Here is a 13,526-nt window from a genome sequence, read left to right on the forward strand (position 1 = left end):
AATAAGTATTTTAAGTTTATATTGATTTAATTCTAATATTTCAAATATATATTCCATGGTTCCTTCTTTCTAAAAACTAGGAGTTAATTATTTTACTACTTTTAAATAAATCCAACTACAAGCCTCTTAAAATTGATGCCACGGGCAGCTAGATGGCGCAGTGGATAGAGCACTGGCCTTGGAGTCAGGAGTACCTGAGTTCAAATCCGGCCTCAGACACTTAACACTTACTAGCTGTGTGACCCTGGGCAAGTCACTTAACCCCAATTGCCTCACTAAAAAAAAAAAAAAAAAAAATTGATGCCACACCCTTATTGTTACCCTTCTATATAAAGTCTCTTTCAGATGAAAATATACAAGGCCCCACAACACCTAAAAAAACAAAATACAAGAAAAAATTAGAAAGTGAAATTTAGAGGGACTATTACTCGGTCATCTAATCCATCCCTCTTCACAAGGAGTGCCTTGTTTAAGCCAGATAAGTGAGCTGTTTGTCAAAATTATTCAGAAAAGGAAATTGCCACAGGTTAGGTAAGGATTGAATACTATAAATTAAATGTAGTTCTGGTTATTTACTATTCTTTGAACCAAACCAAGAAAAAAATTAACAAATACTCAGTCATACGTCAATTACTTACAAACATAGCAAATCCACATTTTCCTTTTCCTCTTCCCCTTTTTTCCCCTCTTTCTCAATTTATACTGAATTTTATTCTGCTCAGCAGAGCCTCTTGTGATGCTTTTGCATATTTATATTTTGGTTCTTCTATTCTCTCAGAGAGCATTTATGTCTAAGATCCTAATTCTTTGTTCTCTCTTCTCATTTCCTCTTTCCTTTTAACAAGATTCCATAAACTCTTTATAGCTTTTCCCCATAATCTTTGTCAGATGGCTGCAAAAATCTTTTTCACTATATTTTCAGAGAATATTGCTATCTCTTCCTAACCTCTCCCTTCTTTTGGGTAAGTGCTGATTTGGTAATTTGGTTAATTTGGTTAATAAGCTTTTCTACCTGCTAGTTATATGAAATACTGGTTTTGACATCCCTGCTATGGCCTGATTTTTCTATTTCTTCTAGTCTCTTAAAAGATTTTCATGTGCAAGAGAGATTTAAAAAAAAGGAGAGATTAGACTTACTCCTTTTGGCCCCAGGGAGCAGGCCTAGCACAAGTGGTTACATGTTAACAGGGAGTCACATTTCAGTTCAACATAAGGAAAACTCCCTCTTAATTACTGCTGTTCAAAAGTGAAATGGACTGCCTTGAAAGATACCAATTTCCCTATACTTCAAGTCCTCAAAAAAATTACTGAATATTTATTTGCTGAGGTTGTAAAAGAAAATCTTGCTTTGGGGCAATGTGGGCTAATGACTTATGAGGTCCCTTCAAATCTGAGATCCTCTGATTTGAAAAAATAATCATTGTCCTTTAAATCATAAATGCCTATTTGATAAATGTTGAGCCCTTTTGGTTATTTTCTTTATATATATATATATTACTTGCTTTGTTTTTAATTTTCATTCATCTTCATTCATTTCATTCATCTTCTGTTGATTACCCAGTAAGGTCTCTAAGAACAATTTATCAACTTGGTAGTTGTAGTTCATGAACATAGGTTGCTTTAAGATTTTTTTCACAACAACCCTCTGGATTAGAAAATTCATATGTTATCTCCATTTTACAGTTAAAGAAAACTAAGTCCCCTCAAACTGTGATTTTTTTTCCACTCTGGAAAACTGGTAGATAGTTTTAAATAAGTCTTCTTAAACTCTAAGTCCAATGCTCTTCCCATTACACCATGCTACCTCTCACTTATCTAATTATGCCTTCCTGTATTCTTTTTATCTGTAATTTATGTCTTTCCTTTCTTTAAGATCTCTTTGATTTGGTAGAATACACCCTTGCTACTGTATTTTCAGTGTGGACAAAAGGAATTTGAGGCTTGCCCCCACTTGCCTTCTGCTTCATTCTAGAGAAGCACCCTTCTCCCCCACAACACAAACTTAGAAAACAAATCTGCATGGATCATGCTTTCATCCTTTTGTAAGGCAGATATATGACCTGTCTCAAAAAACAACAACACATTAACAAGGCTACATGTCCTGTTGTCAAAGCTAAACATGAGTAATGGAAAATTGGCATTATCAGCTCCTTAATCAGTTTTATTGTTTTCTGTGGTCACTTCTCCCTCCCACCCCCCCTTATTCTCACTTCCTAGCTCTTGGTTACATTTTCTCCCTTTCCAAAGGGTTGTGTTTGTTTTTAGGATTTTTCTAGGCCATCCTATACTTTTGCACATTTACTACAGTGTTTTCTCCTTTTCTCTCTGTTGACTCTCGAGATAGCTCCTTTGGCATAACTACTCTTTATTTTAGATTGCAATTCCCATGGTTAATTATTATTCTTATCATCAATATTGTTGCAATCAAATGAGAAGCCATACTAAAGCACTTTGCAAACCAGAAGGCCTTATACAAATGTTTGTTGGTGGTTATTATTATTCTGAATCCGTCTTCTGTGGTTTCTAAAACCAGAGGTAACACAGAAGAAATTTTCAAAATATAATGTTCATATTTGTAGGGAGCTTTAAAATTTAAAAACAATTTTATACAAATGCTATCTACATTATATTGTATGTATAATCGAACCTCAAAATAGTCCTGTGAGATATTATCCCTATTTTGTAGGTGAAGACAATGAGGCCAAGAGAGTTGAGTGAATGAATGAATGAATGAATTTGCATTTATCAAGTGCCTATATGTGCCATACATTGTAGATAATAAACAAAAAAGTAAGAGTCCTCTCCCTCTAGGAATTTATATCCTAATAGAGGGATATAACACACATAGAATAGTGGTGACCAAGGATGGGAATCTTGGTCTGTGGAGTCATAGAGGTTTTGAACTGTCATATGATAGTGGACATATACCTCCTTTTCCAGTGGTTATGATAGTGTGAGAAGGTATACTGTATGTCCAGCTCTTAATAGATGATTAGAACTGTGATTTTTGTAGTATATGTAAAACCTCCAACTTAAAGAAGTTATAAAATAGGTTGAGATGTGTGTCTTTGAGGCAAATGTCTCCAAGTAAATGAATGTATATTACAGCCCCCACAAATCAGGTTAAATATTGGAAGCATCTGAGTAACATCACTGACTTGTGTTGTCACCTAGGGAATGTGAGAATTTGGCTTCATGTCTAAAGGGACCCTTAGCTCCTCTGCAAGCATTTGTGATAACAAAACATCAAATATGTGAAAAGTTTGTATTTAACCTTACCCTCATCCATCCAAAAGACAAAACAAAACACAGAAAGGACTCAAAGCTGAACCCTTCTCTCCCCGGTAGGCCTCTGCCCTCCCCAGGTTTCTACATGGGAAAATAACTGAGAGCTGGTAGGTGAGTTAAGTAGCTCCCATCCACTGTGCTTTCACCTCCTGACTTAAGGTACACTAATCTGAGTGGGAGGCCCCCTGGAAGGGGAAAGAATTTGGAATTACCAAGGAATACAGAAAATTTCCCCTTTTTGAGCCTTCATCTCCATAGGAACCTGCATAAGCTTCCTGATTTATAGTACTACTCTGGGAGGGGCCCAATCCCCTAGGGAGAAGGAACTGAGAAGTGGCTAAGGAATCTAGCAATACCTGAGCACCCCTGCCCCACTCCAGTGTGAATACTCCTCAGATACCTACACTGTCCAGGTGATTTACAGTACTGCCCCAGATGGAGCCCCACTGAGGGTTAAGATATGTTTGGGCTTCATACAATGCCAGTTTTTCCTCTTCCCATGTCTCATAGCAGCTCCTTTTCTTCTACATCTCAATTTCAGTATGATTCCTTGTTGGGCATAGTTCCCCGGAGGGTCCACATATACACAGTCCTCTCTGAAAAACTGAGTTGGTGTCTGTGCATGGATCCCCTTCTTTCCAACCCTCCAAGTCTGCTTATAGCCTCTTTTAAAGACCAAGTTCAAAAACTACAGTACCCCTTGTGTTTGATCTACCTTTGAACTTGAGTCATTGCCCCAAAAAACCCTCATCCATGGAGCACACAGAACAAGGGGAGTTCACGTCTGGTCAAGTAGACACAAGAAGGACTTCATTCTGCACCTCCTTGGGACAGAACAAGGGGAGTTCATGTCTGGTCAAGTAGACACAAGAAGGACTTAGTTCTATACCTCCTTGTAGTATTCCTTGACCCATTCACTACTCAGGAAAAGAGGAAGATGAAGCTAGGGTATGTTTATCTAGAAAGCATTCAAGCCAAGGCAGTGCCATGACCCTGGATAACCTAGACAAGGAGTTGTTCTGCTTAGAGATGCCAACTGGTTTAAAGTTTTTATCCTCACAGCCCTAGCCTCCCAGATTGGAGCCAAACTCCTCTCCTCAGATTGTTAGGAGGGCCTCTTGCAATTAATGAGATCTTGAGATCTTGCCCATTTTGAGAGAAGATATTCAGTCTTATGCCCCAGGAGCCTTAATTAGTATCTTCACAATTAAAATTTCAAGGCATTTTTGAATTTCCTCTTTTCCTTCTTTGCTTTTTTTTATGCCCCATTGAATTAAAATCAATGCTTTTTATACTCTTGTCTTTTTCATTCTTCTGAATGATCAGATTTTTCTGGGATGGACCTCTTGGTGTCATTCTCTTTGCCCTTTTGTTTCATTAATTCCAAGGTGAGATACAGGCATTGGGCTATCATTTAGTCCATGTGTGGGGATGGGCATGTGTGCTCTTCTCTCTTAATGGGACACATGTGCTCTGGCTCAGCCCCACCTCCAAAATGAGCCAGCTGTTCTCACAGACTAGTCAAAGATGGTTGGTATCTGAACATGAAAAAACTACCCCTTTTAGTAGGCTGGTAGGCTAAGTTCCTCTTATCAGGCTGGTTAAGGGAATGGGAAGAACTTCTTCTTTTCAAGATGGTTTCTTTGTTAGGACACTGCCAATACTATCTGTCCCTCAAACCTCCATGTGGCAGCTGAGGAGGGGATCTTTCTCCCTTCCCCTTATCCCCTCCCCCCACTCCTGCAGCAACAGCGACTGTGTACACATGTGATGGGGAAGAGAAGTAAACAGGAATTTATTAAGCGCCTGCTAATAATCTAGGCACTGTGCTAAATGCTTTACAAATATCTCATTTTATCCTCACAATAGCCCTGTGATGTAGTTGCTGTTTTACAGTTGAGGAAACTGAGCTACACAGACATGCTAGTGACAGCATGTTCTTGCCTAGATAAGACTGACTAGATCTCAAGCGCTTGGTAGTCTCTTTGTTGTGTTTGTTTCTCTGAATACAGGTGGCTGAAGAGTGAACCTGGGGCGGATGTTTCCAGCCTTGGCAGCTACCTCATGAGCCCAAGAGGTCAGAAGCACTCCCTGTTGCAAGTTAGCATTGAGGAATTCCTTACTTGTGCTGCCAAGGCTTGACACAGCTATGTTAGGATCGTTTTTAGGTCAGCTGTGACCATGGAAAGAAGCAAGAGCAGAAGAGACAGCTTGAGATCCAGACTCAGCCCCATTTAGGCAAGCACACATTCTCATTTCTACATACTCACAGTTGCCATTGTTGCAGGACAGGGAAGGGAGGGGAGAAAGATATCTTCTCCAACTACTAGAAGTCTGACAGAGAGTTGATATTGGCTGTGTCCCAACAAAGAGGCCATCTTGAAAAGAGGGAGGAACTTTCCTCCCGGCTCCTTTATGTAGGTCACTGAGGCGGTGGCTCTTCCAGACTCAGTTGGAATCTTCTAGATTCCTCTTATCTTAAGATGGGCAAGCACACTATTAATTAGATGAGGCCCTTCTAACAACCAGAAGGTTTCCAGGGGTTTCAGGCCAACCTGAGAGACTGGGCCAGAGAGCATAAAAGTTGTAAATCAGTCAGCATCCTTCATCTTTGACATAGTCATCCCTGTCACAGGGACTAAAGGACTAGCCATTCTGGTCATTTTTGTCCTTTAGCAAGGACCCAGAACATGGATCCATCCCAATGCATTTAACCTGGGATGGCTCCCATCATCCCAGGTGTCAAGTCCACAGGTACCAGAATGGGATTGTCATTTCAAAGCAGAAGTCCTTCATTGCTGAGCTGATTAGTCCATTGGAAGTAGCCATGGTGCAGATTCAACACCTGCTTTGTGGGATGGCACCGTGGGTCCATCCACTAGCACGCTCTGTGGCCAGCGAGCATTTAGGCTACTTGTAATCATCTTCTGTCTTTAAGTGAAAGGTACCTGGCAACTGGTTAACTTCCTCCTCCTTTTCTGGTAGTATCATTTTCACATTCTTATACCCACAAGCCAGTCCCCTAAATGGTCCACCACGCTTGTTAGGATTGTTAACACAGCTGAAAGTCTTATGTATCAAATCACAAAGTTCCTCTTATCTCCTGTTTCATTCCTGAAAAGAATATACAGGGGTATCCTCCCTTGGCCTGCTTGATAGAACCACCTCAAGGTTATTCCTACCAACCTGCCCCTTTTTCTCCTCTTTCATTTTCATCACCAAATGAATAAATAACCCAGTTTTTCTCCTTAGCTACAGTTTATGCCACAGATAATAGATTATCACAGATGTTCTTTGGATTATTTATCCTGATGAAAACAGTAACCAGAGACCCTCCTACCCAGCTTTCCATTGCTCTCACCTCTTCTGATCAGTCATTGTAAGAGCACTTCTTTGTTAAGAGGCCCATTGTCTTCCTCCAAAGGTATTATTCTTTCTTCCTCTTGTTCTCTTCCCCTCCCTTAACCTTGAAAGGGCGATGGAACAGACAAAATAATGCCTCTTCCCTCCCCTTCCTTAGCTTGTTTTTCAAACCTACCGTCCTCTGTCTTGTTCGGTTTTTCCGCTTCCTCCAGATATCTTTTTTGCTTCTAGGTTCCTATTTGTAAGTGGTCGCCAATATTCACCCCCCCTCTTCCACTGGAACCAAGTAGATTCAGTGCAGAGCTTTTGTCTTTTCCCACTCCCACAGGTTTGTGCCTGTAGCATCTGTTTTTGTGGTGATCCCTCCTCCCTTCTCCTCCAGGTGCTGCATGACCCGTTATCACCCCATCCTCTGCCTCATCCACTCCTGGGCCATCTGCCTGAGTTACTGCAGCAACTCCTACAGTCACTGCCCTTCTCTCCTGCTCCATAGCCTGGCATGACATTTATTTTTTTCTCCCAGTTTCTTTATGCATCAAATTCTTTACCTGATTTTAATAGGACTATAAGCAGAAATGCTGTCCTGGCCCATACTTAACAACATAGGAAATTTATATTAATGAGCAGTTGGCATTTCAGTTGAATACTAATAATGTACCTTGAGGTGTATTACTATGAATAATGACTTTGAATTTCTATATCACTTTAGTTATTCTGTCTCACTTTATTCTCAAATCAACCCAGTGAGGTAGCAACTTATTAAAATTCCTGTTTTACACATGAGGAAAACTGAATCTCAGAGATGAAGTGATTTGCCCAATGTCACACAAGTAATGAGTGGCAAAGATGGGACTCAAACCCAGGTCTTCCAGTTTCAAGTTCAGTGTTCTTTTTATAATACCACTTTGCCCCACTAAGGGAAAATGTAATCCAAGGTGAATTTGCATGGTATACAATACTGATGGTAGTGGGGAATGAGAGAGAGAGTGAGAGTGGTGGGTGTGCTTGGTGACATTTTCAAGTCGATAAAAAGAGAGAGCCAGAACAATCTACATCTATGAAATTTACTGTGGACTTTATAAGGTATGCAAATGTCTACCTGCAGGTCTTTGTGAAGAAGCTCACAAATTAAATTTTGTTCCAATGAAGTTATATAGTGTTTTAAAATGGTGCCCAGCAAATTTAATCATATGAAATATCTTTGGAGTTTGTCATCATAGTAACTGAGCTTGTTAAATGTATCTCTCTCTCTCTCTCTTTTTTTCTTCCCTTTGAAAAATTACAGCGGAACTTGGGGAGTGTGAACTTCCGGAACACACGCCTGAACTAGTGTCCGAGTTCCGATTTATTCCAAATCAGACTGAGGCAATGGAGTTTGATATCTTCCAAAAATGGAAAGAGTGCAGGTACCTTTTTTCTGGAGTCTAGTATTCAGTCACAGTCTAAGAAATAACTTTTTTTTTAGTGGACGTAAGTATATGAAAGTGTTTTTTTCCTCCAAAAGTAAGACAATCTATGCTTAAATTCCAAGTCTATATCTGCATCTTCATCCCTGACCTTTCTGTCCTGCATCTCCAGCTGCCTTTGAAGCATATTTCCATTTGGATGGCATGCAATCGCTTAGAATTCCCCACATTCAAATCAAAACTCATTATCTCCTCCCTATCTAACCCTCCTTCCATATTTCAACATTTTTGTCCCTAGTGCCACCATTCTTTCTTTTAGTTTCCCATGCTAGAAACCTTAGTATCATCTTTGATTCTTCATTCCCTAGATCTAATCTGTCATCAGAATCTTTTTTTTTCCTTTAAATATGTCTCAGATTTGTTCTTCTCCATTCCTGTGACCACCACCATAATCCAGACTCTCATTAGTTCACATCTGGATGTCACTGCAAAAGCCTCCTGGCTGCTTTCCCTGACTCAGGTCTCTCCATCTTGTGAACTTGCTCCCAGACCAAAGCTCCAAAAGCACTGCTTGCATCATATCATCCCTTTGCTTCAGAGCATGGAGTTGTTTTTCTATTGCCAACCACATTAATCCTAAACTCCTCTGCCTAGCTTTCAAGACTTTTCATGACCTAAAGCTACCCTGTCTATGCAGGTTTGTTTCTTAACTACTTTACTCCCTTACAATAAGCTTCTTCCCTGGTAAATTTGCTCTCCTCACTCTCCCCACTTATTCATTGTTCATTCTCCCTTCTGCTCCCTTCTCATGCTGTTTCCCCCCGCTTGGAATGCTCTCTTTGTGCCACCCTTGCCAGCCTTGTCGTTCAAAGTTCATCTCAAGTTCCATCTCTTTCAGAAGGCCCCCCTTGACTACTCGAGTCTAGGGTTCTCTCTGGCTTGTGCTTAACTATTCTAACGCTTCTATACTACACAGTATTAGACTCAATTATACAATGTCTTATTGTACTTTCAGATTTTTCCCCACATGTGTTAGTTTTATGCCCATGAAGACTCTAAACACCTTGAAGGCAGGGGTTTCTTCCATGGTATCTAGTGTAATATAGTAAATGCCCTGTAAATATTTGTTCATTGACTGACTGACTGACTGACTGACTGATACAGTTTTAAGAGCTTACAAAAGATTCCTTATCTCAACTTAAAAAGCTGTATTTTTAGTATTAACGTAGGGATAGGGATAGATTATAATTAGACTCTTCTTTCTTTAATTATGTAAGAGACACTCAATGAAGAAATTCAGTTTTCTAAGGTAAAATGTGAATTATTATCTTAATGTTCTTTCAGTGATCTGGGAACTCTCTCTCTCTCTCTTACACACACACACACACACACACACACACACACACACACGCAAATTTCAATAATGCAGTCATATGATGTCTGACTTGAGAATCTGAAAACTGGTTATCTTCATCATCTCCCTTATTCTCCACCACATTTTCGGGAGTAGAACTGTTAAGCTGATGCCTGGGATCAGCTTGAAGCAGAGCTGCTTCCTTTCTCTCTACTTTTACTGATAGTTATTTTCTGGGGGATAGAATGGTATCTCACCTACTGGTTGACATCCTCCCTGGAATTGGTTTCATTAATTTGCCTTCACAGGGCCTTTTGTGCAGCTAGCTGCTGGGATGTGCTCACTGAATCCTTGTTGAAAGAATAGAGTGAAAACCAATCTCATTTATGACAGCAGAGACCTAATGGAGTTACCTTCTTTCTATGTGTAACTAATAATTGGACAACAAAAGTTATTAAGCATCTTCTGATGGATGGAGGAGGGTTCATTCTAACTTATAGAGAGGCAGTGTGATATAATGAAAGGAAATGAGGGTTCAAGTCTCACCTCTTCTACTTCTCAATAGTTGTGAGACTTAGTTTCCTTCAATGTAAAATGTGGATAATAATACCAACACCGCCTATATCAAAGGGCTGTCATGAGTAGGTTGTTGCTTAAAGGTACAATATAAATATGAGTTATTATTCTGAGCAGTTTTTCCCATATAAATATTTTATTATTTTCCAGTTACATTTAGAGATAATTTTCAACATTTGTTTTTATAAGATTTCTAGTTTCAGGGGCAGCTAGATGGCGCAGTGGATAGAGCACTGGCCCTGGAGTCAGGAGTACCTGAGTTCAAATCCAGCCTCAGACACTTAAGACTTACTAGCTGTGTGACCCCGGGCAAGTCACTTAACCCCAATTGCCTCACTAAAAAAAAAAAAAAAAGATTTCTAGTTTCAAATTTTTCTCCCTCCCTCCCCCCTCATCAAGACAGCAAGTAATCTGATACAAGTTATATATGTACAATCACATTAAACATATTTCTGCATTAGTCATGTAATGAGAGAAGAATCAGAACAAAAAGGAAAAACCTCAAAAAAGAAAAACAACAACAAAAACAATAGAAATAGTATGGTTCAATCTGCATCCAGATTCAACAGTTCTTTTTTTTCCTGCATTTGGAGAGCATTTTCCATCATGAGTCCTTTGGAACTATCTTGGACCATTGTATTGCTGAGAAGAATCAAGTCTATCACAGTTGATCAACACACAATGTTGTTGATACCATGTACAACGTTCTCCTGGTTCTGCTCATCTCACTCATCATCAGTTCATGCAAGTTCTTCCAGGTTTCTCTGAAATCTGCCTGGTCATTGTTTCTTACAGTACAATAGTATTCCATTACATTCATATACCACAACTTGTTCAGCCATTCCCCAATTGATGGGCATCCCCTCAATTTCCAATTCCTTGCCACCACAAAAAGAGCAGCTATAAATATTTTTGTACATGTGGGTCCTTTTCCCTTTTTTATGATCTCTTTGGGGAAAAGTCCTAATAGTGGTACTCTTGGGTCAAAGGGTATGCAAAGCTTTATAGCCCTTTGGGCATAGTTCCAAATTGCTCTCCAGAATGGTTGGTTCAGTTCACAGTTCCACCAACAATGCATTAGTGTTCCAATTTTTCCACAGCTTCACCAACATTTATTATTTTCCTTTTTGTCATATTAGCCAATCTGATAGGTGTCAGGTGGTACCTCAGAGTTGTTTTAATTTGCATCTCTCTAATCAATAGTGATTTAGAGCATTTTTTCATATAGCAATAGATAGCTTTGATTTCTTTATCAGAAAACTGCCTGTTAGGGGGCAGCTAGGTGGCGCAGTGGATAGAGTACTGGCCCTGGATTCAGGAGGACCTGAGTTCAAAGCTGGCTTCAGACACTTAACACTTACTAGCTGTGTGACCCTGGGCAAGTCACTTAACCCCAATTGCCTCACAAAAAAGAAAGAAAGAAAAGAAAACTGCCTGTTCATATCCTTTGACCATTTCTCAATTGGGGAATGACTTGGATTCTTATAAATTTGATTTAGTTCTCGATATATTTTAGAAATGAGGCCTTTATCAGAAATATTGGCCATAAAAATTGGTTCCCAGTTTTCTGTCTCCCTTCTAATTTTGGATGCATTGCTTCTGTTTGTACAAAACCTTTTTAATTTAATATAATAAAAATCATCCATTTTGCATTTCATACTATTCTTCTGAGAGTTTTATATAGACTTTTTATCTGTGGTTTACAGGGCTGTCACACTAAGCGCACATTTGATAGCATACCAGTGAAACCTAAGGACATCCTGTTCCTTGTGTCAGGCCCTCATGCATCCCAAAATCCGGCCAAATGCTTATCTCTCTTCTTAGAATATAGGTTGTAGGGCAAGAAAATGACTAGGGGCATATTGGTGAGGACATGGAAGATTTAGCCTATCCTAGACTGGCCTGAAAAGCCAAGAGGATCCATCTTTAATGAGTTCAGTTGTTTCTTGGTTCTTTTGAAGGGCCAAAGGATCCAAGGTTGAGATGGGGCTTTTTGGTTGTGAAAGTGACCCAGGACCCATTTTTTCTCCTTGGAATTCCAGAGGCCAGGTGCAGCAAAAGGCTAGAGTGGACATCCTAGGGACAGTCCTCACCTCAAATTACCCAGTTACCCTAACCTAAGCTCAGGCTCCAAAAATGCAAATCTAATGAAATCATCTACAGAATGTAAATTTGTGGGTCATTTTTTTCTGTTTTTTTGTGGGGGGGGGGGGCGGCAATGGGGGTTAAGTGACTTGCCCAGGGTCACACAGCTAGTAAGTGTCAAGTGTCTGAGGCCGGATTTGAACTCAGGTACTCCTGAATCCAGGGCCGGTGCTTAATCCACTGCGCCACCTAGCTGCCCAGTGGGTCATTTTTTTAAACAAACTGTTTAAGAAATAGTTTTTCCTTTTTGAAACATGTCAATTTTTTTCAGCATTTTTAATTGTCATATAAAAGTTTAGAAGAGATCATTGTTAGCATAAAAAAATTTCTTCCATATCCATATAGAAAGTCAGAACTAAAGAAGAATCGTCAGAGATCTTCTAATCCACATGTCCTCAGCACTTCTGAGTGTGGCAGGAACCAGATTAAAATGTAATTAGGGGATATTTAACATAAAGATACAGTAGAACAGAGGATGGTTTATTCTAATAAGGTTTTCTAAGCGAATGTGCTGCTCATGGAGATCCTTATATAGGGTTTAGTGGCCTCCTTTTCTATTGGAGTTTGACATGACTGATCTAGTATCTCTCTATTCAACACCTCTGTTGCCAGGGTTCCATTACCTCTGACAAAGACACAATGAAGAGAATCAGGAACAGGTTCAGAAAGCCTTAGCCTTATTAAGACTAGAGCAGCCATTAGCCTTATTATACAGAATCATTATTGCCCCATCATTTGGTGTATTTTGTGCCTACAATATATAAGACTTTGCCCAAAGAAACACAGCACAGGGAAACTCAAACACAAGGAATCATATCCAAGAAGTACCCCCCCAGAGTCATCATGGAGGTCTCCCCTTTATTTTTCCAGCACATTCAGCTTCATAGCCACAGTGAATTTTTTTGTAAGGCAATTGGGGTTAAGTGACTTGCCCAGGGTCACACAGCTAGAGTGAAATTTTTTAAAATAATAGATTAGTTTAGGGCTACCAGCACAGAGACTTAAATTCTCCCTGCTGTTATGTTTGTTTCGGTTGTGACCCACTCTCTGTGACCTCATTTGGGGTTTTTTTTGGGAAGGATACTGAAGTGGTTTGCCATTACCTTCTCCAGCTCATTTTACAATGCAAACAAGGCCCAGAGCCACACATTAAGCAAGCTAGATTTGAACTCATGAAGACAAGTCTTCCTGATTCTAAGCCCCTGAACTAGTTGCCCTTGCTATTAGGTAGTTCCTACCAAAACATTAAAATAGAAGGTGAGGGGCAGCTAGGTGGCAAAGTGGATAGAGCACTGGCCCTGGAGTCAGGAGGACCTGAGTTCAAATCCTGCCTCAGACAGGTAACAGTTATTAGCTGTCTGACCCTAGGCAAGTCACTTAACCCCAATTGCCTC

General features: G+C 39.8%; 1 protein-coding gene across 2 annotated transcripts in view; it reads left to right on the plus strand.

Annotated features, from left to right (window-relative positions):
* The window catches only part of EPB41L4B (erythrocyte membrane protein band 4.1 like 4B), a 255,236-nt gene that overhangs the window by 104,025 nt on the left and 137,685 nt on the right, over window positions 1-13,526 (plus strand). For both annotated transcript variants that reach the window (XM_043977633.1, XM_043977634.1), the window contains exon 7: window positions 7,937-8,057. In XM_043977633.1, the coding sequence (XP_043833568.1) occupies window positions 7,937-8,057 (121 nt within the window). The remainder of the gene's footprint in view (window positions 1-7,936; window positions 8,058-13,526) is intronic.

Source organism: Dromiciops gliroides, chromosome 1 (genome assembly GCF_019393635.1).
Source record: "Dromiciops gliroides isolate mDroGli1 chromosome 1, mDroGli1.pri, whole genome shotgun sequence".
NCBI classification, from domain to species: Eukaryota; Metazoa; Chordata; class Mammalia; order Microbiotheria; family Microbiotheriidae; genus Dromiciops; species Dromiciops gliroides.